The 25035-nt window shown below is 47.0% G+C and overlaps 1 protein-coding gene across 1 annotated transcript in view; it reads right to left on the bottom strand.

Annotated features, from left to right (window-relative positions):
• The window catches only part of EFNB1 (ephrin B1), a 93797-nt gene that overhangs the window by 29769 nt on the left and 38993 nt on the right, over positions 1–25035 (bottom strand). Inside the window, exon 2 of the mRNA XM_033945042.1 lies at positions 18318–18595. Coding sequence (XP_033800933.1) covers positions 18318–18595 — 278 coding nt within the window. The remainder of the gene's footprint in view (positions 1–18317; positions 18596–25035) is intronic.

Below are 25035 nucleotides of genomic sequence, written 5' to 3'. Positions count from 1 at the left end.
TGCATGGTAAGTAGAAGAAAACACGCTCGTGCATGACTTCAGTTCCCTCAGTGCCAATGTGAAAGCCGCAACAGGCGCGAAGCAGCGTGCTCATCTTCTGCGAGCGGGAAAGGCCTAGTTTCTCCGACGCCATGCTTTCGCTAACTTAGAGGTGCAGCCACCAGCGTCAAAGCAAAAGTGCATGCCTCTGGCGCACAGCAACAGCCTCGCCACTTCAACCGCTAGCATAAACTCACACCCGGAAGGCCCCGAGCAACTGTTAAGTCCCATTCCAAAAAGAGCTAGGAGGATACCAGCACCTGGACACAGCTACACAACCGCGATAGCTCAAAAGCCACAGCGTGCCAAATAAAAATATCACCACACAGGATACCAAAATGTCCCTAACAAACACACACCTGTGACTGAAGCACTCGCAAACCAAAAGTTGTGTACTCGCAAACTGTGGTCAGGCCTTGTAAGTGCTGGTAGATGCTGGCAAAAGCCGGTTGCTCCGCACTATGAGAACAGAAATGCCATTTTAGAAACTTTGAAGTCCCTTTTTTTTTTTTTTTTATAAAATTAAGGGAAGGAAGAAAAGCAGGAACTCAGTCAAACCCTCTATCATCGGAGGGAGGGTGAGGCAGGGACCTGGGGGTGTAACCCCTAAAGCCGGCACCGTTCAGCCGGACACCCCTGTCTCACTGAAGAGAAAACCTCAACAGGATAAATAAGTTTCCAGTCACAGCCAGAATCCAAGAGCTAGTCGAATAGCGACCATCACCTGCTGGGAGATAGAGCATACTGGAGATGCAGGAGGCGTGCCAGCCAATAGGACCACCTGTTAATCAGTTTCTCTATCTCCGCCTGCTGGTAGATGTGGGCTATTCCACTGGTCTCTGGATTCATCTGCTGCTGTTGCTAAGGAATTACTGCTGTAGAATTTAATTAAGAAGAGGTATTTATTTATTCAGTTTTCTATACCATTTTCCCAGGGGAACTCGGAACACTTTACATAAATTTATTCAGGTGCTCAAGCATTTTTCCCTGTCTGTCCCAGCGGGCTCACAATCTTATGTACCTGGGGCAATGGGGGGTTAAGTGACTTGTCCAGGGTCACAAGGAGCAGCGTAGGCTTCAATCCACAACCCCAGGGTGCCGAGGCTGTAGCTTTAACTAATGTGCCACTGTTTAGATACGTACAAATATATTGAAAGCTAAAACTGGATGTATTTCATACATTAGAAAAGATCAAAGAAAGACAAAGTGACTGTTGACAGAGTCAAAGAGTGAATTAGAAAAGGCTATGTAAGCTAAAAGGGTGACTTTTGGAAAGTGGAAGAAGCATAATCACTAGTGAGTTAGTTGTAAAGTGTTAAGACAGATCAAAAGAGACACAAACTCACTGTAAAAACATTTTTTTAAGAGTGCTCTAGAAGGAGAAAGCTCATGAGGGAATCAGTTGGAGACAGGACTGGTCCAAGGGTATCTGATACCGTGGATGAATCCTTGAACATGCACCTTCCTCCTTCCCCACTGGATGGCTCACAGTTCAAAGCCCCCTGTCAAGTCTCCAGCATCTCCCATTCCTTCCATCTCTCCCTTTCTCTATCTCCTCCCCTGCTCACAAGGAGGTCAGTCTTACCTCTCTTCCTCCAGGGATATAGGTAGTGTATGAGACCTCGAGCATTCATGCTCCCCTTCTTGTGGTCTCCAACAACTTTCCTTCTAATACCACCTCTGAACTTTCTATGCTGGCAACTATGCATTTTCTATAGCAGCTTACTGCCCTGTAGGAAGACATGTAAGGATGGAACTTGGAGACTAAGTGCCAAAAAGAAGTTACTCCCTAAACTGTGCCACCTTAGGCAGTTGCCAGGTCCACCTAGTGGATGGGCTGGCATTGGATAGACCACTAGATAATAAAGGTGCCCATGGATAAGGCAGAAAAGTTTGACCATGTCTCGCCCTTATTAAAAAATCTCATTGGCTCCCAGTATCGCATAGAATAATTTACAAAATATGTCTGTTATCATTTAAGGCCCAACTCCATAAGTCTCCAGCTTTTATTGACAGGATTCTAATCCTCTACACTGCCACTAGAACTCTTCGATCTAATGACCAACATTTGCTAACTGTTCCATCACTTAAAACTATTAATACACGAAGACAATACATTTTTTCCGTCGTGGCCCCCCAATTGTGGAATTCCTTGCCAATCTACTTCAGGGAGGAAAGAAACGTTGGTAGATTTAAGAGTCAGTTAAAATGTTTTCTTTTTAAAGATGCATTTGACTGCTAGACACCGTAAAAACACCAAAACCAAAGCAAAATCCATCTTTTTAAAAAAACAAAATAAAAATCCCTCTTGATTGTCTCATCTGCCTCCAATTATTGAATTTCTATACTATTTACCCCACTAGTCCCATCTGTTTTGAAAGTCATGTATTTGTTATATGAACTTTTTGTTCCCCTATGTATTGTTATAAAATATTTTTAGAATTGTACATTGCCCTGAATATATGATAGGGCGATTAAACAAATTTTAAAATAAACTTGAAACATTCTTTGCTTTGATATTTACTGAGAATGCTGGGAAGACACCTATACGGAAATCGTTTTTGATGGTGGTGAATAAGAAGAGCTGAATCAAATCACAGTGAACCTGGAATATGTAGCAGAGCAGCTAAAAAATACTAAAATAGTACCAAACCATCTGGATGAATGGTATATACACCCTAGGGCTCGGAAAGAATGCAAATGGAATTGCAGACATATAACCTATCATTAAAATTGGCAATGATCATCATGGATTGGAGCAAGGACAATATAAACACCAATTTAAACAAAAGGATCCAGGAGTGCAGACCAACGAGCCCAACATCGGGGCCAGGCAAAATGGTGATGGCCACTCTGCAAAACAAAATGGCTGAACACACAGAGAAACATGCTCAGTGAATCAGAGCCAGCCTGACCAATCTGCATAGCTCGGAAAAGCATGGAGATATTTCAGCCAAACTTGCTATACATGGAACTTGCTATCTGGGAAAAAATACTGTGGGGGTGGGAAGGGGGGGTGACACGTAAAAATTATCAAAAAAAAGGTAATTGGGTTAAATAAATATCCGGCCAACACCGGGTAATCAGCTAGTGTCTTCTAAAAATACAAAGTCCTCCATGAGAGACTCCTGAGAAATATTTTTTTAAAAAAACATCCTCTGGGATATGAGACAATGTTCTCTTGTTGATTGAGAACTGGTTAAAAGATAGAAAACAGAGCAGGGATAAATGGTCATTTCTTTCAATGGAGGAAAGACCCAGAGTTCTGTACTGGAAGTAGTGCGCTTTTTTAGCATATTTATTAGAAATGGGAACGATGAGTGAGATGATCAGATTTGCAGATGAAAGAAAACTATTCAAAGCTGTCAGATCATAAGCAAATTCTGAGAAATTGCAGGGAGACCTGACCGGATTCAAGAACTTGAGTGTTACTGACAACTTACTTTTTTCACTCTGCATTTGGTTGAGTTGGGTGATGGCGTTCTCGGAGTCGGTTTGCTAGCACTGTGGCACAATGAGATGTTTTGCATTGACAGAATGATTGTGAAAAGAAGGCCATAAAAAAAGGATAGCACAATCTCTTCTTGCTTTTGATTGGTGGATCTAAGCGGTGAACTGTCTGGTATATGCAGTATATCAAGTTTAATAAACTATAAATAGTAGATGACTAATTTAATGTGAACAAATACAAAATAATGCACTTAGGGAATCAATTCCATAGTGGGAGTCACCACCCAGAAAAGGTCCTTAGAGTCTTTTACACAATTAAAATTGCTGGCTCAGTACGCAGTGTGTTCAAAAAAATTTGGATAGAAAGAGCGAAAAATAAAGGCAGAGAAAGCCCTTAAGGCCTTAATAGTCTGCCTGACCATGCCATCTACTACCCCCCACCTCAGAGATCCAATGTACTTGTCCCAAGCTTTCTTGAATTCAGATACATTCTTTGTCTCCACTGGAGGCTGTGCCAAGCATTCACCACCCTTTCCATGAAAAAGTATCTTCTGAATCTATCCCCTTTCACTTTCATCCTATGCCCCCTCACTCCAGCATTAGGAAAGGCCTAGAGAATAAAACTGTACGGCATACCATACTGTACAATTTCTTATATCCTGCAAATTTCAACAAGGATTCATTGCGGCTTACGATGGGATTCCTAAATGTTCTGGTACAATTGGGAATTACAAAGAGAAGAGATAAGTAACATTTTCCTGACATGGTAGTGGGAAGAGATCTTATGGAGATAGAATAGTAGGTTAAGCCAGGTTCTAGGACCCTGAAAATCAAAGGTAGTCTCAAATAGCAATGTTACTTACCGTAACAGTTGTTATCCAGGGACAGCAGGCAGCTATTCTCACTAGTGGGTGATGTCATCAGACAGAGCCCCGGTACGGACGTCTCACAAGCACGTGTTGCTTGTAGAAACTTAAAGTTTCTAGATGCCCGCACCGCGCATGCGCCGGTGCCTTCCTACCCGGAGATCCGGGCGTGTCTCCTCAGTTCAGGTAGCTAGCCTGAGAAGCCAACCCAGGGGAGGTGGGTGGGACGTGAGAATAGCTGCCTGCTGTCCCTGGATAACAACTGTTACGGTAAGTAACATTGCTTTATCCCAGGACAAGCAGGCAGGTATTCTCACTAGTGGGTGACCTCCAAGCTAACCTCAGTGGGATGGAGGGGGAGTTGGCGACTTAAGAGAATAAATTTTTCAATACTGTTTGGCCAAACTGTCCATCCCGTCTGGAGAGGGTATCCAGACAATAATGTGAGGTGAATGTGTGAACCGAGGACCAGGTGGCAGCCTTGCAAATTTCCTCGATTGGTGTTGATCTGAGGAATGCTACTGAGGCTGCCATTGCTCTGACCTTATGGGCTGTGACCTTACAAGGAAGTGATAATCCAGCCTGGGCATAGCAGAAAGAGATACAAGCCGCCATCCAATTAGAGATGGTGCGCTTTGATACGGGTCTTCCCAACTTGTTAGGATCGAAGGAGACAAAAAGTTGAGGAGTGGTTCTGTGTGGCTTGGTGCGATCCAGGTAGAAAGCCAAGGCACGTTTGCAGTCTAGAGTGTGAAGGGCCGATTCTCCGTGGTGAGAATGAGGCTTAGGGAAGAATACTGGAAGTACAATGGATTGGTTGAGATGAAATTCGGAGACCACCTTAGGCAGGAATTTCGGGTGAGTGCGGAGGACCACCTTGTCATGGTGGAATACTGTGAATGGTGGGTCCGCCATCAATGCCTGGAGTTCGCTGACTCTGCGAGCGGACGTAAGGGCTACAAGGAAAAGCACTTTCCAGGTGAGATACTTCAGAGGGGCCCTGTTGAGTGGTTCAAACGGGGGCTTCATGAGGTGGGAAAGGACTACATTGAGGTCCCAAACTACTGGGGGTGGTTTGAGAGGAGGGTTAACATGGAAGAGTCCTTTCATAAATCTGGCGACCACCGGATGGGCCGAGAGGGGTTTCCCTTGTAGAGGCTGGTGGAACGCCGCAATAGCGCTCAGGTGGACTCGTATGGATGTGGACTTGAGCCCAGATTGAGATAGGTGTAGGAGATAGTCCAGCACGGAGGATAAGGAAGCTCGCTGAGGTTCCTTTGACTTAGAAACGCACCATGAGGAGAATCTGGTCCATTTCTGGGAGTAGCATTGTCGAGTGGCGGGCTTCCTGGAAGCTTCCAAGACCTCCCTCACTTCTTGTGAGAATTGGTGAGGGGTTACGTTGAGAGGAACCAAGCTGTCAGGTGGAGAGACTGCAGGTTGGGATGAAGTAGTGATCCTTGATGTTGAGTAAGTAGTGAAGGAAACACTGGAAGTGGTACTGGTTCCCTGCTGCTGAGTTGAAGTAGGAGGGAGAACCAAGGTTGTCTGGGCCACCGAGGAGCTATTAGAATCATGGTGGCCCGTTCGAGTTTCAGCTTGACCAGAGTCTTCTGGATCAGCGGGAATGGTGGGAACGCATATAGAAATCGTTTCCCCCAGTTCAGTAGAAAAGCATCTGCCTCGAGGCGATGAGGAGTGTAGATCCTGGAGCAAAACTGAGGCAGTTTGGCGTTGTGGGGAGCCGCAAAGAGGTCTATCTGAGGCGTCCCCCATTGCGTGAAGATTTGGTGAAGGGGGTTGGAATGGAGAGTCCATTCGTGCGGTTGTAGCAGACGGCTTAGTTTGTCTGCTAAGACGTTGTTCTCCCCCTGGATGTATACTGCTCTGAGTAGGGCGTTGTGGCGCACCGCCCAGTCCCAGACTCGTAGAGCTTCCTGGCAAAGGAGGGCCGAGCCCGTGCCTCCTTGCTTGTTGATATAATACATGGCGGCCTGATTGTCTGTGCGAATGAGGATTACCATGTCGTGGAGTAGGTGTTGGAAAGCTTGGAGCGCATTGAAGATGGCTCTGAGTTCCAATAGATTGATTTGGTGTAGTCTTTCCGCACTGGTCCAGAATCCTTGGGTGCGGAGACCCTCCAGGTGGGCCCCCCATGCGTAATTCGACGAATCGGTTGTGAGAACTTTCTGATGGGGGGGAGAGTGCATCAGCAAACCTCTGGATAGATTCGAAGAGGTCATCCACCAAAGTAGAGACTGCCGAAGAGCAGGTGTGACTACGATGCGTTTGGATAGTGGATCGGATGTCTGATTCCACTGTGATGCCAGGGTCCACTGGGGGATCCTGAGGTGGAGTCTGGCAAAGGGTGTCACGTGTACTGTGGAGGCCATATGGCCCAGGAGCACCATCAGTTGTCTCGCCGGTAGGGTTTGGCGAGTAGCCACCGACTGGCAGAGATGAAGAAGAGACTCCATGCGTTGCCGAGGCAGGAATGCTCGGAGTCGGGTGGTGTCTAGGACCGCTCCGATGAAGGGGAGGGACTGGGTGGGTTGTAGATGAGACTTGGAGAAGTTGATCTCGAAGCCCAAATTCTGGAGGAAGTAGGTTGTAGCCAAGGCCGCCGAAGTGACCTCTGGGGCTGACGGGGCCTTGATGAGCCAGTCGTCGAGGTATGGGAACACCTGTAGACCCCTGTCCCGGAGTGCTGCGGCCACTACCACCAGGCACTTTGTGAAGACTCTGGGGGACGAAGATAGGCCGAATGGTAGCACTCGATACTGTAGGTGCAGATTTCCCACCCGAAATCTGAGGAACTTTCGGGAGGCCGGGTGAATGGGGATGTGAGTGTAGGCCTCCTTGAGATCCAGGGAGCATAACCAGTCGTTCTGCTCGAGGAGGGGGTATAGAGAAGCCAAAGTCAACATGCGAAACTTCTCTTTGACCAGGAACTTGTTGAGGGCCCGAAGGTCTAAAATGGGTCGCAGGTCGCCCGTTTTCTTCGGGACGAGGAAGTACCGGGAGTAAAACCCTCGGTTCAATTGGTCTGACGGGACCGGCTCGACAGCCCGAAGCTGAAGTAAGGTTTGGACTTCCTGAAGAAGAAGGGCGGTCTGCGTCGAGCTTGAAGGATACTCTCTTGGAGGATGGTCCGGGGGGACCCGGTGGAATTGAAGAGAGTATCCTTCTCTTATGATGGAGAGGACCCATAGGTCCGTGGTTATGGCCTCCCATCGGTGGTAAAAAAGATGGAGGCGGCCCCCTATGGGAGAGGCCGAGGTTATGCTCCCGGGAGGGGCGTCAAAAGGGCTGGGGAGCCTTAGGTACAGCCGGTGGCTGAAGTTTTTGCTGAGACTTCTGGGGAGGTTGTCTCTTCGCAGGCTGTCTCGCAGCAGGCGTTTGTCTGGGCATGTAACGCCGCTGGTAAATCAGGGGTGGCCTGGAAGGTCGAGACTGTTGAGGTTTGGGTTTGGGCCGCAGGATGGATTGAAAGGATTTTTCATGATCCGACAGCTTCTTGGTAACAGTTTCGATAGACTCATCGAACAGGTCAGCTCCAGCACATGGTACGTTGGCGAGTCTGTCCTGTAGGTTGGGATCCATATCGATAGTACGGAGCCATGCCAGGCGACGCATAGCTACCGCGCTTGCGGCGGCGCGTGCCGAGAGTTCGAATGCATCGAAGGAGGATTGCATCAGCTGGAGGCGTAATTGGGAGAGGGAGGCTACCACTTCCTCGAACTCGAATCGAGCTTGGTTGTCTAAGAACGGAGTGAACTTGCGGAGCACCGGCAAGAAGAGAAAAAGAAGTTGTAGTTTAGCACCCGTGACGCCATCATGGAGTTTTGGTAGAATTTTCTACCAAATTTATCCATCGTTCTCCCCTCTCGGCCCGGCGGTACAGAGGCGTAGACCTGGGAGGGATGAGAGCGTTTAAGAGAGGACTCGACCAGTAGGGATTGGTGGGAGAGTTGAGGGCCCTCGAACCCTTTATGGTGCACGATGCGGTATCGAGCATCGAGTTTGCTGGGGATTGCCGGTATGGAATACGGCGTTTCGAAGCACTGCATGAAGGTCTGGTCCAGTAATTTATGCAAGGGGAGCCGAAGCGACTCCGTTGGAGGGTTAGGTAAATGCATGGTGTCCAGATACTCTTTGGAGTATCTGGAGCCCGTGTCAAGGGTCACATCCAGATCATCCGCCATTTGTCGGAGGAATGATGAGAAGGACAATTGTTCCGCCAGCGTCGGTCTGTGGGACGGGCTGGAGGAGGATGAGGCCTCCAGGTCCGTGGACATCGGGGAGTGACAAGGAGAATCGGGCACCGGTGTCTCCTCGTACTCCGGGCCCCTCGGAGGGGACACCTCTGATGAGGAGTATCCCCTACGTTGCAGTTTTTTCTGCGGTGACACCTCCGAATGGCGTGAGGAGTGCCAGGATGAGTGTCTCGATCGGTGCCCGTCTCGGTGGCGGGACGGGGATCGGGATCGTCTGTGCATCGCATGGTCTCCCGAGGCCCCCAAGTGGATAGGGCTGGAAGCGGTGGATCGTAACTGGGTTTGCGATGCGGGTTCTTGCGATGCTACCCAAGTCTGGTAAGGAGTACGGAAGAACTCTTCCTGACTATGCCCAGGGCTTCGAGTATCGATCGGAGGTCTGGTCCCATGTTGGCGCGGAGGCGTAATGGGTTCTAATGGCGGCATATCGGTAAGCGAGGCTTGCCGCGTGGGCATCGCCGCCCTCCCCCGTTCGTCCTCGTCGGTTGTCGAGGTCGAACGGTGTGGGGGAGGGGGAGGGGGCGGACCGCCCCTTTGGATCGGTGCCGGGAGGTCACCCTGTATGGCAGCGATGAGCCCGGGTCCGATGGTCTGCATGAGCTCAACGAATTGAGCTTCCAGCACGGACCGTAGCGAAGCCGATAAGGAGGGATCCGCACCGAAAGGGGGTCCTCCTGCACGGACATCGCGCTCCTTCGAGGCCGAGTGCTTCTGCTTAGTAGCTTTCGGCACTTTGATGACCATTGGTGGCACTGTGGAAGGAAGAGGTACCTGAACCGAGGAGACCGGGGCAGGCACCGACGTCGAGCTCGTGGATGGTGTCGGGGCGAGCGATGCCGGTTTCACCACGCTCGATGCAGGAGGGGTCGATGCCGGTTTTGCCCGAACCGGGGGGGTATCGGATGAAGTGGAGGCTGAGGGATCCTTAGCTGCGTCCATCTTGAACATCGATTCCCACAATAGGCAACGCCGCTTGAATGAGCGTGCCGTAAGGGTAGAGCAAGGCCTGCACGATTTCGGAATGTGGTCAGGGCCCAAACACTGCAAACAGCGCCAGTGAGGGTCCGTGAGTGAAATCGCGCGTTGGCACTTGCTGCACTTTTTAAACCCGGTGATTGGCCGGGACATAGGCCGGAAAATCTCCGCCGCGAGGTCGAAGCCAGTGGGCCTGAGCCACGTGGCCGGCCCGTTCGACCCGCCGGAGGAAATAATCTTCTTTTTTTTTTTTTTTTTTTTTTACCGAAAAGAAAAGAACTGTTAACTGTAATTAAAAGAAAGCGAAAACGCGGACAAGGAAGGCAAATTTAACTGAATTCAGCTAGCGCATGATGAAGTTGAACTTCTCAGCTCGCGCATGATGAAGTTGAACTTCTCAGCTCCGCGGAAAAGAAAGAACTGAGGAGACACGCCCGGATCTCCGGGTAGGAAGGCACCGGCGCATGCGCGGTGCGGGCATCTAGAAACTTTAAGTTTCTACAAGCAACACGTGCTTGTGAGACGTCCGTACCGGGGCTCTGTCTGATGACATCACCCACTAGTGAGAATACCTGCCTGCTTGTCCTGGGATAAATAATGCACTTAGGGAATCAATTCCATAGTGGGAGTCACCACCCAGAAAAGGTCCTTAGAGTCTTTTACACAATTAAAATTGCTGGCTCAGTACGCAGTGTGTTCAAAAAAATTTGGATAGAAAGAGCGAAAAATAAAGGCAGAGAAAGCCCTTAAGGCCTTAATAGTCTGCCTGACCATGCCATCTACTACCCCCCACCTCAGAGATCCAATGTACTTGTCCCAAGCTTTCTTGAATTCAGATACATTCTTTGTCTCCACTGGAGGCTGTGCCAAGCATTCACCACCCTTTCCATGAAAAAGTATCTTCTGAATCTATCCCCTTTCACTTTCATCCTATGCCCCCTCACTCCAGCATTAGGAAAGGCCTAGAGAATAAAACTGTACGGCATACCATACTGTACAATTTCTTATATCCTGCAAATTTCAACAAGGATTCATTGCGGCTTACGATGGGATTCCTAAATGTTCTGGTACAATTGGGAATTACAAAGAGAAGAGATAAGTAACATTTTCCTGACATGGTAGTGGGAAGAGATCTTATGGAGATAGAATAGTAGGTTAAGCCAGGTTCTAGGACCCTGAAAATCAAAGGTAGTCTCAAATAGCTCTTTTCAGTGGACTTGGGGGAACAGGAAAGGTCAACTTAACAAACCGTTACCGTCATAGTAAATTAGTCCCCGAGAGTTCTCTACATATATGGTCTTATGGACCATTAAAGGAATCTTAAACTGAGGGTTTTTTTTTCCATTGGCAGTCAATGTAGCTCTTCCAATATTCTTTCTCTGTAATAGCAGAGTACAAAGAGTTGCAGTAGTCTAAATATGGGAGGAGAACAGCCTGGACAATTAGCCCAAAACTAACCTGACTTAAAACAGATCATCTAATTGTTCATAACTGTCTTAATCTAAAGAAGAATTTTTTTTCCCCAAAGAATCAATCTGAGTTTCAAAGGTTAGGTAGGAGTCCAGAATGACACCCAGAACATTTCACGTTTTCTCACTCTGAGGTTTTTCTATCATGGTGCAACCACACATCCAAGTATTGGTCTGATCTCAAAAAACGACAGTGGAACTAGAAAAGGTACACTTCTCTCTCCATATTCGCAGTTTCAGCAATCGCGGTTTTTAGCTTGCTGGCTCCTCCCCCCAAATTACATCAGCTTGTATAGAGAAATCACCGATTCCCAGCACTTTCTTCAACGTGTTTTGCCTCTCCTTCAGGTCTCCCACCATGTTATTTGCGGTTTCAGAGTTTTCTTGAAGACCATACTCTTCAAGAAAACTCTGAAAAAAATAAATAATACCGCAAGTCTCAAACTCCATCTCTCACTAAAGCCAACTACCCCAAACAAATAACTTTACCCATTTCTTATTCCTTTTGAAAATGACCAATTTTTTTTTTGTAAGTTCTTGTTGTAATACATCTTGGATAATTCTTTTGTAATCCGCCTTGAACTGCAAGGTAATGGCGGAATAGAAATCCCTAATGTAATGTAATTCACAATGGTCTTTAATAGAAAACAGCGAATAACATATGAAAAAGTTATTTGCGGTTTTTCTGCATTCGCGGGTCTGTTAATCCCCTACGGAGGGAGAAGTGTATAGAGAAAGGCAACCAAAGATGAAAGGAATGACTCCCCTGTGATGAAAGGCTCAACAGGCTGAGGTTTGAAGAAGAAGCAGCTAAGAGGAGGGGGGGGAGAGATGTTTATAAAATCATGATTACGGGGAAGAGACTTGGGAACAGTTCAGCCTTTTATATAGTGCTAAAGCTAACAGGCAGCACTTTTATACCTATTTGGAGGAAGTAATCTTTCACCCACATTTGCTGCCAGAAGATGTAATGAAAGCAGTTAATATAGCTGAATTTCAAAAGTTGAGTTGCTGGAGGAAAAGTCCATAAACCATTAAGTAGAAAAAATAAAATAAAATTACCACCTAACTATACTGCCAACTGAAAATTACAATATTGGCCTAGGGCAAAGGTAGGCAATTCCGGTCCTCAAAAGCCAGAGCCAGGTCAGGTTTTCAGGATATCCACAATAAATATGTATGAGATGGATCTGCATGCACTGCCTCCTTGAGATGCAAATCTACCTCATGCATATTTATTGTGGAGATCCTGAAAACCTAACCTAGCTCCAGCTCTCGAGGACCGGAACTGCCTACCCCTGGCCTAGGGGGAGTCAGCAGGGAAAGAGAGAAGGCAGGACTAAAGAAGGGAGGAAAAACTGAGTGAGAAAGAAAACAGGAGAGGGGGATGGGTCAGAGAAAGCAAAGGGGGCCCCAAGGCTGAACAGAAGAAAGGTGTGGGAGAGGAGCAATTAGCAGACAACCCTTTGCTCTGTTTGCCTCACACCAACCAAAGAATATAGTCTAAGCCAGCTGCTACCAGCACATCTGTTTTTCCAAGGCCTGCCTCAGCCTATGCCTAGGGAAAACTTGAGAGTTCCTCTTTCTCCCTCAGGGACCTCTCTTGAATGAACCCAGCCTCACTCCTGCGAGTCCTACCCCTGTGACTCAGCACTGAGCCCCAAAGGTCAGGGTATTCTGGGATATGTAGTCCATATAAGATTTGCATGGGGGAGGGAAACCCCTTAATCTGTCACAGATGAGATGAAACAGCTAGATTTTGACCTGTAGGAGATGGCTCTGTGGCTGATGTGCATCCTCCTTCACTCTGTCCAGGAAGGGGTAATTTCTATAGTGTTTGGCACCCCCAATCATTTGGAAATGGTGGTGACTGTTGCTAGACTTGGTAAAGACGCACTCTTTGGGATCCTGCCAGGGATTTGCGACCTGGATTGGCCACTACTGGAAACAGGAGACTGAGATTAATGGACTTCTTGTCTGTCCCAGAATGGTAATGCTATGATCTGAAATAATAACAGATGTAGGGTGGGGAATGAGCTGCATGTAGAGCAATTCCCTGTCCCCTCTCCCTTTCCCTCCACCCTTACGGTCCAACAACTCCATGACCCCTCCCCAAAGGTGTAGCTTCAATGTTCACTCTCCCCTCTGGCTGCAGAAACCTCCACCTTCCACCTCCCCCTTCTTTCTTTAGTTCCCTGACCCCTAGATTGACATTTTTCTCCATCTCTGCCTCCTGCCCCACTTCCCAATAGGTCCAGCATCTTTCCTGAAGGTTCAACACCATGCCTTCCCACCACGAGTCTAGCACCTCTGCCGCATTCCTCCCCTCACAGTCCAAACCTCACTTCTTTGCCAGTAGCAGCAACCCTAACACACTCCAGAGACTTTCCTCTGCTACGTCATATCCTTGCATAAACAGGAAGTTGCATCAGAGGAGTGGAACAGAGCACAGAAAAGGCTCCAAGTTGGCCCAAAGAGGGGGTTATGGCTGCTAGTGCCAGCAAAAAAGTGACCTTGGTCAAGTCACTTAATTCCCCCATTATCCCAGGCACATTAGATAGCTTGTGAGCCCACCAGGTCAGACAGGGAAAAATGCTTGAGTACCTGAATAAATTCATGTAAACCATTCTGAGCTCCCCTGGGAGAACAGAACTGAAAATTGAGTAAATAAAGTAGAATCAAACACTTTACCAGAAGAGAGAGAAAAGGGTCAGTTGGCAGCAAGACTGAATGTGTGCAGAAGAGAATAGGAAGGAGAGAGAGATTGAGGCAGGAGAAATGGGCTCTGACAGGACTCTCGTTGCTCCGTCTCGCTGGTGTGCTATTGACTTATTGTAGTCAGGCAAGTGAACTGCAAATAAGAGTTTGTAATAATCCATGAGAGAGTGAAAATAAAACTACAGGCTGCACTTGGGTAAAGTGGCCCCCCAGAACCAGCAGGAGCTCCTGAGATCTCGAGCTGGACCACAGAAATACCAGATTTTCCATTTCTTACTGGAGAAAGGGTTAGAAGGTATGAAGGATAGAGGATGAGAAAGAGAGAGGGAGGGAGGGAGCGAGACAGAGAGAGCACGCAGGAGGGAGCAAGAAAGAGAGAGGGAGGGAGGGAGCAAGAGAGAGAGCGGGAAGGAGCAAGAGAGAGAGAGCGGGAAGGAGCAAGAGAGAGAGAGCGGGAAGGAGCAAGAGAGAGAGGGAGAGGGAGGGAGCAAGAGAGAGAGGGAGAGGAAGGGAGCAAGAGAGAGAGGGAGAGGGAGGGAGCAAGAGAGAGAACGGGAGGGAGCAAGAGAGAGCGAGTGAGAGAGAAAGAGAGCGAGAGCAAGCAAGACAGAGAGCGAGAGCGAGCAAGAGAGAGCGATAGCGAGCAAGAGAGAGAGCGAGAGCGAGCAAGAGAGAAAGAGGGAGCGAGCAAGAGAGAAAGAGGGAGCGAGCAAGAGAGAAAGAGGGAGCGAGCAAGAGAGAAAGAGGGAGGGAGCAAGAGAGAAAGAGGGAGGGAGCAAGAGAGAAAGAGGGAGGGAGCAAGAGAGAGAGGGAGAGGGAGGGAGCAAGAGAGAGAGGGAGAGGGAGGGAGCAAGAGAGAGAGGGAGAGGGAGGGAGCAAGAGAGAGAACGGGAGGGAGCAAGAGAGAGCGAGTGAGGGAGAAAGAGAGCGAGAGAGAGCGAGAGCGAGCAAGAGAGAGAGAGCGAGAGCGAGCAAGAGAGAGAGCGAGAGCGAGCAAGAGAGAAAGAGGGAGGGAGCAAGAGAGAAAGAGGGAGGGAGCAGGAGTGAGAGAAAGAGAGAAAACCGAGGCAGCAAACCTAAGTACACATGATATGCCAGAACTAGCAGGAACCCTGCACTTCCATTTTACAGATAGTCTATCTCAAAACAGACCCTAAAAACAGAAACAGGCAGAATTAGGACTCTTAACAGCTCAATATTAACATCCATCCCTGAAAAAAAAGAAGAAAAAAAGACACTTGAAATGCCTGGTTCACCTCTGTAACAGCAACACAAAACTCCCTCCACTACAAAGCACACTGACAACACAAAACTCTGGAAACACACATCTGCCAGGGCTCGCCGCCACAACCCTCCCAATGAAGAGGCAGCACTGGACATATCACAGCAGGCCCTGGAGCCCAAATATACCAGCTCCGCCCCAAAACACGAATGCTCAGCCCACAGGTACGTGGATGCAGGGCTGTGCAGTTGGAACACCAAACCTTTGTCTAGGACAGGGGTAGGGAACTCCGGTCCTCGAGAGCCGCATTCCAGTCAGGTTTTCAGGATTTCCCCAATGAATATGCATTGAAAGCAGTGCATGCAAATAGATCTCATGCATATTCATTGGGGAAATCCTGAAAACCCAACTGGATTGTGGCCCTCGAGGAGGGAGTTTGACATCCCTGACCTAGACTTAGTCTAACTACAGAATCAGGAACCACAAATTAGAAAGGTGCAGACAAACAGGAAACCCCCAAGAAGCAAGACTCTGCCTGCAATGCAACACTGGAAAAAGAAAAATGCATTTCTTCCTGAAACCCAGACTGAAATACACATTTCCCAGAACCAAGACCAAGAACCCAGAGCCATAAGCCATGAGCCGGAAAACTGTATAATCCAGAGGGAAAGAGCAGAAAGCAGTCAAGTCATATGATCCAACCAGGGACAATATGAATCAGGGCAGGACCTGGGAAACATTTCTTTCAGTTCCTGAGAATTTTTTCCTTTTGGGTCGGCTGATTGCAAGTGCATGGGTAAAGCTCCAAACCAATGCCCACCCACCCCCCTGAAAATGTTTTCCCAAGGCCTGACTCAGGGAAATACACAACAGCTTCTAAATTAAACCCCTGGGCGTACTCACTTCCCTCCAGAGATGTCCCTTTACCACAGACTGCTGTTTTAGGCTTTATTTTAAAACTTGTTACACTTCCCCCTCCGCATTCGCGGTGATAGGGGAACAGCAAGGCAGAAAATAGAGAAAAACCACGAATAATTTTTTGTATGTTATTCGCAGTTTTTCTGTAAAAAAAAAAAAAATAATAATAATAATAAAGACAAAACCGCCAATAATCTGACCTGTTCCAGTAAATAAAGTGCAGCTGGGAACAGCGATCTTTCTCTGTGCAATGCCAGGAGCAGCGATTTCCTGTGATGTAAATTTGGGGGAGGGGCCTTCGATCAAAAAAACCGCCAATAACCAAAGCTGCGGACCGCGTAAATGGGAGAGGTAAGTGTGTACCGCTCATTCTTACAACAGGTCAAAGCGGTTTACAAAACATATCATAAAAATGGAAGGGAACTCCAAATCGTAAGATAGGAAACACACACATCCGAGCATCATCTTCCACACTTTCACTTATTCTTGTTCATTTCATAGGAATGGATGATGGCAGATAAGAGACCTGTACGCTCCATCCAGTCTGCCCAATACGAAACATCAAACCACAGAACCGGCTTTCATCGACAAATTGCTCTTCCCTCCTGAGTTCTCAGATCTTCCTCCCAAAATTTACTCTTTGTCCCCTCGCTTAAGACGTTCAGCAGTCGCCATACAAACTCTTTTGCAGTAACTGCCCCCCCCCCTTACCTGGAACTCTCTGCCCCTCCCCATCTCAGGGAGGAAACAAGCTTAGATAAATTGAAAGGAGCTTTAAAATGTTTCCTATATAGAGATGCTTTTGAGCACCGACGCTAGTTCCCCTTCCTCGAATCTGTAGAGGCAGCTTTGAATGAAACTCCTCTCCCTCCCTCTCCCTCTTGTTTTTCCCTTTTCTTGTTCACCCTTCTCCCTTTTTGTTTCTCGTTCGTCAGTTTTTGTCTTCGTTATTAGTATTCTAAACTTGTAATGCTCCGTTTTTTTATATTATTGTATATGGCCTAGAATTTAAGATAGGCGATCAATCAAATTGAAACTTGTATGAAGTGATATTACATAGTCCTACTTGATCTCGATTAGCCCTTGCTTATTGCTTTGGTTTTAAACAACACTTCTCTCTCCACGTATCTACTACCATAGGACTTTTAGGGACTCCTGAAGACATTTTGTTGAAACGCGGACCGTGTTGGGTCCAATGCTACCAGCGGACTAGGTCTTTCAGTTTTTTATGTGGCTTATTTTATTTTCATGTGGATTGTTTTCCTCGATTGGCCCTTGACATTTTCAGGCCACGGACTGTAGAAGTCTGCCCGGCTCTAGCGTTGCTCTCCAACTACTGAAGCTGAATTTGTCCAGCTATGAATAAGCAGTGGATTTCCCCAAGTCCATCTTAATCATGGCTTATGGACTTTTCTTTTAGGAAATTATCCAAATCTTTTTTTAAACCCTGCTAAGCAATCACCGCTAAGTTTGTTTGGTTCCATGCCTTCCATACAGGCTTCTTTGTAATTCAACTAAAACTGAATGGGATAAGTACAAAGGAACCCTCTTTGGATTCACCTAGGAAGTCTCTTCTGGTGCTTTTTCTGAGCCACCAGGGGATTACAGAAGAGGAAATTTTCACAATATCACTTGGATAAACACATTTATCAATTTAACAATCAAATGGTCAACTCCAAATAAGTTCCTGTTTACCTGTGGGAAAGACCCTGCTGAAAACTGTGGCTATGGCGAAGTCCCCCATCTCTGCCATGTTACCGACTTGAACCCTTTTCCCTTTTGCAGTTGACCGTCACTGGCCCTGACTTTCTTAAACGGACACCCCCCCCCGGTCCCCTTTCCCACACTGTGGGTTGATGCAACATGTTACAGCTCACATACTTTTACCCACATCAGAAAAGGGGCAGAAGGGATGAGATTAGCACCGAGGAACAAAGTGAAAAGCCCCACGTGGACTTTGTGCCGGTTTAATTCTACCTGTCTGAAAGCAACTACAGTACATGCTAGGTATACCCATGCCTCCTGTGAGGAGTTTCTGTGCCTACACAGACTGTTGAAAAGTCTCCCTGCTTATATACACAGCAATTACAAACTCCCTTTGCATGCAGAAATTATACTTATGGAACTGGGCTTAGTGTTATTACATTGGCGTGTCCATGGGGGCTGGGATCCCAGTTAGGCGCAGAACTGCTACTTTATTCCAGAATCTGGGTGTGCAGATGCAGTTCTAGACCAAGCTGTCACCACAGCAGCATCGGGGTGCCTAAAAGAGGGCCCCCCCCTTACAGAATTACCTCCATATTGTATGATCTAAGGCAAGAACACTTGTGGAGACTGAGGCTCAGCGCAGAGAATGCCAGGGCCGAGCCTGAAGCTCACTTACAGGTAATAAAGTAATCCTGGTGACGTTTGAACTCCAAGCCCATGTAGTTGGGGCTGAACTCTTGGAACTTGATCGTGAAACGGATCTCATGTTCAGGCCGGTTGCACGTCACCAATACATTGGGGTCCATGACGGTGCTGCAACTTTCCACTTGCTCTTTCTTAACCAGATACAGCTTGTAGAATTCATAGGAGTGCGATGGCTCAGACTTCGGACAGATAATATCCAACTTGTCTCCAATTTCTGGGTAAATAACCAGGCCCTTCCCAGGCACAAACCTACAGGAGCAAGGAAAGAAGCAGCGGAGTTAGTGCTGGAACACCATTACTACTGTTTTTGCCCCACTAGATACATACAAGTCCCTGACCCATTGAGCCCACAAGATAATTAAAATACAAACTCATAGGTATCATGGAAACAATATTGAAAGCACTCAGATAGGCACTGGGGCAGTAACCTTAGGAATCAGTGGATGGTTTTAGGACAGAGTCAGACACCCAAGACATCATCAGCCTATAACCACCATGAAAACAGCGTTATTGTCAAGACACACTGGGCGTGGGTAGAGAACCATTGTGATTAACAGCTCCTCTCCCTGAAGGATTTGGCAAGGACAAAAAGACAAAACTATACAATAAATTTATTTTTTTTTAACCCCAAAAGTTACTCCGGGTGAAGAGTCCTCTTTTGACTCTTTTTCACTGTGGTTACACATAGGGTGATTGTTCTTTTCTGGTACAGTACTAGGATCTGACAAGAAGCCAGGTCCTAACAGGGAAGATTCGGTCTGAAGGTCCACTGGAAGGCAGGTTCAGACTGCTGGAACCTGGCAGCTGAAGGCCTTATCACCAGAGGCATCCAAACTGAATTTATCAGCGGAAGGAATCACGAGGAGACCTGCGTTTGAAGGTCTAAGTGAAGAGACATGCTGGAAGGGCTAGGAAAGCAGCCAAATACGTGAGAAGTAATATTTTATAATAAATCCGGCTTTGAATAGGTAAATCAACATTGTTTCTGGAAAAAGTAGGGTGATATGGTCAAATAGTTTGCATCACAAATGCTTTACAGTTGTATTCTCAAGATGTGAACACTTAAGCTGATATTGAGACGTGTCAAAAAAAAAAAAAAAAAGGGAGGAGGACAATTTCAATATCCTAAATGGTTTATCATTAATGCATATAATAATAATAATAATAATAATTTTATTTCTTATATACCGCTGTTTTAAGAGTCTTCACATTCAGGAGAACCCCTGGAGGTCCTGTACAGGAATCGGGACAAGCCAGTGAAATAAAACTGGGAAAGCCTTGGCTGGATGCTCGGAGAGAAAGCAAGTGGGGTCGCCTCTGCAGAGGTCCCAAATGGGACACCACTTGGAATGCCGTCTTCATTTCTAGAGGCTGAACCTATATAAAGGTACCAGAAGGCCACTGAAATCACAGAATGTCCGATGGCACACCCTACAAGGGAAAGGCTTCAGACCCCCAAACTATACTCACCAGAAGAAAGGAACTTTAGGGGATTGGATGGAAACAATGAAAAATGCCCAGAAAATAAAATTCAAGAACTCAAAGGAAACATATCTTTTAGCAACTGGCGTTGGACAAGCCTCAGACACCAGGTCACCCTAGACAGAGGAGCTCCAGCACCTGCCCAGGCCACAAAATGGAGCAGCAGGAATTGGGAAAACCAGCAAATACTATGGGGGAGGAACGAGGAAAAAGCAGTTGCCAAGGACAGCCACTGGGCTACAGAAGAGAGGAAGAGAAAGCCAAATAGGAGGTGGGAAAAAAGTTGAAGCTGGAAACTAAAGATTTGGCCTAGCAGCTAAATTTTTAGGGCTCCTTTTATCAAGGTGCAGTAGGGATTTAACACGTGGAATACCGCCCGCTGCACTAGTCGCTAACGCCTCCATTGATGAGGCGTTAGTTTTTTGGCTTGCCGCAGGGGTTAGCGCGTGATGAAATGTCCGATGCGCACCTTGATAAAAGGAGCCCCTAGTCTTTTCAAGCCTGTCCAGAAGCATTTACCAGGATAAATTCTGGAAACCACCAACCGTGGCAGAATTTAGACTTATTTGTGCCAGAGACAGACAGCAAAAAAAAAATGTACGATTACAATAAGACCCTAGGTGTTGGTTTTAGGCTATAAACTGGACATGAGAATGCCGACGTGTCCCAAAGACTGGGATGAGAAGCCCTGGTGTAGACAGAGGACACGTGAATAGACTATCACAATCCACCAACATTCACTCGTCTAGTCCCATTTTTTCCCTTTCTGCTGATGAGGTGGTCAGCTATGGGAGCCAGCAGACCCTCAAAGTTGCCTACAGGAGCGTGAATATTCCAACCATTGACTCATCTATAACATATGGATTCTAGTTTCTAGTGGCGCTGCCTGCACCCTTCCTCTGCCTCTTCTACTTTAAGGAACAGCTTCTCTCCCCCTTCTCACATCTCATTCCAGGCAGACTTAACATGCACCAAATGGAGGTCCTGGTTCCTGGCGCTGGTTTTTGAGGATAAGCCAGAAAATCAGGTACCACAAAGGGGATACCACGGACTTATCATCATTCGGTAACAGACCTCTACCAATCAAGGAAAACCCTTCAGCACCCAGAGAGGTAAGTGTGCAGTACAAGCTTCTGAATGCATACCTCTCCCCCAAACCAGTCCTGAACCCCTAAACTGCAGTGGTAGAAATCAGGGGAAGGAAAGAGAATGTGCCTCATTCTTTGGCAGCATGCAGCCCCCGCCTAAGTCTTTCCTAGTCCCCTATTCTAATAGTGACCACATTTTAGGTCAAACCTTCCCAAATCCAAGCTCAAGAAGAATTGCAATTCAAATCCAGTACATCGGGATCCCTTACCTAAAGGGGCAGTCAGAGCTAGGATTAAGGTAGAAGCGATGCACTCAGGTCATGGAGGAAGATGAGGGACCTGCTAACTGCAGCATGGTGGGTGTCACCCCTCTAGCCATCAGGTTGACAAAGATCTCCCAAGCTAGAAGAGGTGGTAGAAAATGCAAAAGGCGGGGGGGGGGGGGGGGAGTTAACAATTTGGGGTAACCCTAAAACTCATAAGCAAAACCACCATTTCCCTCAAAAGTTTCCCTTTCAAGAGTATCTTCAGCAAGCAAAGTCTTTCCACTGAAGCCAGAGGAACACATCCAGGGCTGGCCCTTTCAGAGAACAACAGAATGAAAGACTTGCTCTGTTTAGAGGTGGGATTACATGGCTAAGATGCGAGTTCAGGCACGTGGTTGCTGTTTACTGGACGTGCCCATAGGGAACAAACTGCAGGCTTCTTAATATTAATGAGTGGACAGGGAGGCTTATTCTCCAGTAGGAAGCCCTTCCTATGCAATAAATGGGCAGGAATCTCAGGGATTTCGAGAACCTCTTCCAAACGAGACAAAGGCACATGGTGGGACTGCTGGACCCTCTGTCAGACTCAGCACCCTTAAGCAGACATGTTGCATGCACAAGCCAGAACTCTAGATCCGTTATATAGGAGGGTGGCACCAGCCTGTGTTGTGTTCACTAGGGAATGTTCAGATCTTCGTAGAGTAGCAAACACACCTCAGAAGGGTGAGCTCCAAGAAACCCAGTGGCTTACACTTCAGAACATTTAAAAGTTTAAAGGCCTTTTCCATGTGGTGCTTTCTAAATAAATGTCTACTTAGCAGCCTATTTGTCTGATACTTCTTCTCAAATCGGTGAGAGAGAATGTAGAGTAGACATTACAAAAGCTTCACCAGCATCCGGACGATCACTGATCACCTCCATCCAAGCTGTGTCTCTGAAGGACACATAGGGACTGAATGACAAGCGATTGAGTTACAGCATTATCACCATGACCCCTGGAGGTCAGAGCACAGATGAGGTTAAGACAGAGGGTGGTAGTGATGCTGAAGACCCAGCAATCCAACAAGGATACTGGACGTATGAGCGCCCTGTTACCTCCAAGTCTATATAATGCTCTGATTTCGTATAAATGAAACACTATCCCCTCCCCCCATGACGCAGAAGAGCTGCAGCTGTCCAAGGATGGGACAAATGTTCTTTCAGGGCTTCCGCAGCTGGCATCGTGCTTATTGCAGGATTCCACGACATTACCAGTGGTGTGCCTCAAGGTTCGTTTCTTGGGCTTGTTCTTTTTAACATTTTTGTAAGCAATATTGTTGAAGGGCTCTCAAATAAGATTTGCCTCTTTGTAAATTATATGAAAATGTGCAATAGAGTAGATACCCCTGATGGTGTGAACAACATGAGGAAGGACCTAGCAAAGCTTGGTCTGAAGCTTGGAAGCTAAGATTTAATGTTGTGAAATGCAAGGTCATGCATTTGGGATGCAGAAACCTGAGGAAATAGTACAATTTAGGGGGTGAAGAACTTTTGTGCACAAAAGAGGAGCAGGACTTGGGTGTGATTGTATGTGATGATCTTAAGGTGGTTAAACAGGTTGAAAAGGTGATGGCAAAAGCTAGAAGGTTGCATAGGGAGAGGTATGGCCAGTAGGAAAAAGGAGGTACTGATGCCTCTATATAAGACTCTGGCGAGACCTCATTTAGAATATTGTGTACAATTCTGGAGGCCGCACCTTCATAAAGATATAAAAAAGTTAGAGTCGGTCCAGAGGAAGGCTACTAAAATGCTGTGTGGTCTTCATGATAAGGCATATGGGGACAGACTTAAAGATCTCAATCTGTATATTTTGGAGGAAAGGGGAGATATGATAGAGACGTTTAAATACCTACGTAATATAAATGTCCATGAGTCGAGTCTTTCATTTGAAAGGAAGCTCTGGAATGAGAAGGCATAGGATGAAGTTAAGAGGTGATGGGCTCTGGAGTAATCTGAGGAAATACCTTTTTACGGAAATGGTGGTAGATGCTTGGAACAGTCTCCTGGAAGAGGTGGTGGAGACAAGAGTGTGTCTGAATTCAAGAAAGCATGGGACAGGCATACGAGATCTCAGAGACAGAAGGAGATAGTGAATGCTGTGGATGGGCAGACTAATGGGTCATTTGGCCTTTTTCTGCCATCATACAGCTGCCACCCGTATTGTGGCATTGTGTTTCTCTGTCTTCCTTTTGTGGGGACAGATATCACAAAGGGTTTCCTTTAGAAAGTTTGGGCCAGGAAAGTTTACAGTACAAAAAGCAGCTGTATGCATATTTTTAGCTACATTCAGCCTGGAGACCTGACCCAGATAGCAGACTATGTCCTCGGGCTCCTCTATACCTGTCTTTCAGAGGCACAGCAGAAAGCTACATAGTTTGCATTGCTCTATTTCCAGAATGACAGGATACCTACATTTTTCTAGGATTTAGACCCCCGGACACAATCTGAAAAATATCACTCTGGAATGTGGTCAATCTCACTATGTGGGAAGGTCCATCTTTGGTGTCCCTCCATACCTGCTCACTGGCCCCGCTCAACCCCAACGCCTCTCCATCCATGCCTGAAACCAGCCGCCTCCCCTCCACACCCACTCATTGGTCAGGTGGCAAAGACCGGGCCTCTGTCGGGTGCTTTCACCTGGCAGTGTGATGTGTCTGCAATTCCCAACCCTAAACCATCGCCAGACTGAAAAGTAGGTCATTTCTATAGCACTGAAAGGCATTCGCAGCGTTGTACATTTAACATGTAGTAGGCAGTCCCTGCTCAGAAGAGCTTACAGAGAAACAGAACATAGAGGGAGGGGTTGGGGAGTTTCTTGAAAAAAGAATGGTAGGATGGGACATAGTTATCTTACAGCGAGTGGGAATTAGGAGTTGAATGCAGCCTCAAAAAAGTGGGCTTTCCGCTTGGATTTGAAGACGGCTAGAGATGGAGTCCGACATAATGCGTTTAGCCCAAACATCATACAGGTATTAACTGAAGTACAAAAGGCTTCCCCACTTGCATTCATTCCTTCAGTCCTTCACAGGGGATTCTGAGGAGGGACAATGCATTAAAAGTGTGTACGTTTGGGTGGGGGGAGACGGGCTCCAAAGGGGTGTGGGTCAGTATTGAATGTGAGGAGAGGGGACGCTGGTGCTCAAGGGAGGGAATAGGAGGGGCATATGAAGAATGAGTGAGTAGCTGTGTTGGGTAGAGAGACCAATTCATTCCTTCCCCTGCTCCATTATTCCTTCCACCCCCTACACATTTGACATCTCCTGTCTCTTCTCCGTCCCCTATTCACTGCTCCCTCCTTTCCTCTCAATCACTATGATACTTCCCCTCAGATTAAAAAAAAAAAACAAAACCCCAAAAACTGAACAGAAAAGACATGAAACATTTAGAAAAATTACGCAAATAAATGCAGATTTAAGAAAATGTGCCTCAATCTCAAAGCATCTACCACAGGAAACTGCAAGGAGAAAATCCTACCTCCCTCACCCCAGGGTATTCAGGTCTGGCCCATAAGAACATAATAGCCATACTGGGTGAGAATGATGGTCCATCTAGCCTAGTATTCTGTTCTCACAGAGGCCAATCCAGGTTAAAAGCACCTGGCAGGAACCCATAGCATCTCGGCAATCAGCAAGTGCTCAGGAAAAGGCAACACATGTGCCCATATTCTACTAAAAAAACCACCCAAATTTACCCCTGGCAAAAGCATGCCTATGCAAATCTGAGTTTATGAACGTCTTATAAAGAGTCAGGTACGTGTAAGTGCTGGTCACATCCTCTCGCCACACCTACACGTCTATCATGCAGAAGCAGGTGC

Source organism: Geotrypetes seraphini, chromosome 5 (genome assembly GCF_902459505.1).
Source record: "Geotrypetes seraphini chromosome 5, aGeoSer1.1, whole genome shotgun sequence".
Classification (NCBI taxonomy): Eukaryota; Metazoa; Chordata; class Amphibia; order Gymnophiona; family Dermophiidae; genus Geotrypetes; species Geotrypetes seraphini.
Note: the sequence above shows the minus strand (reverse complement) of the source record. Positions and strands in the feature narration are given on the sequence as shown.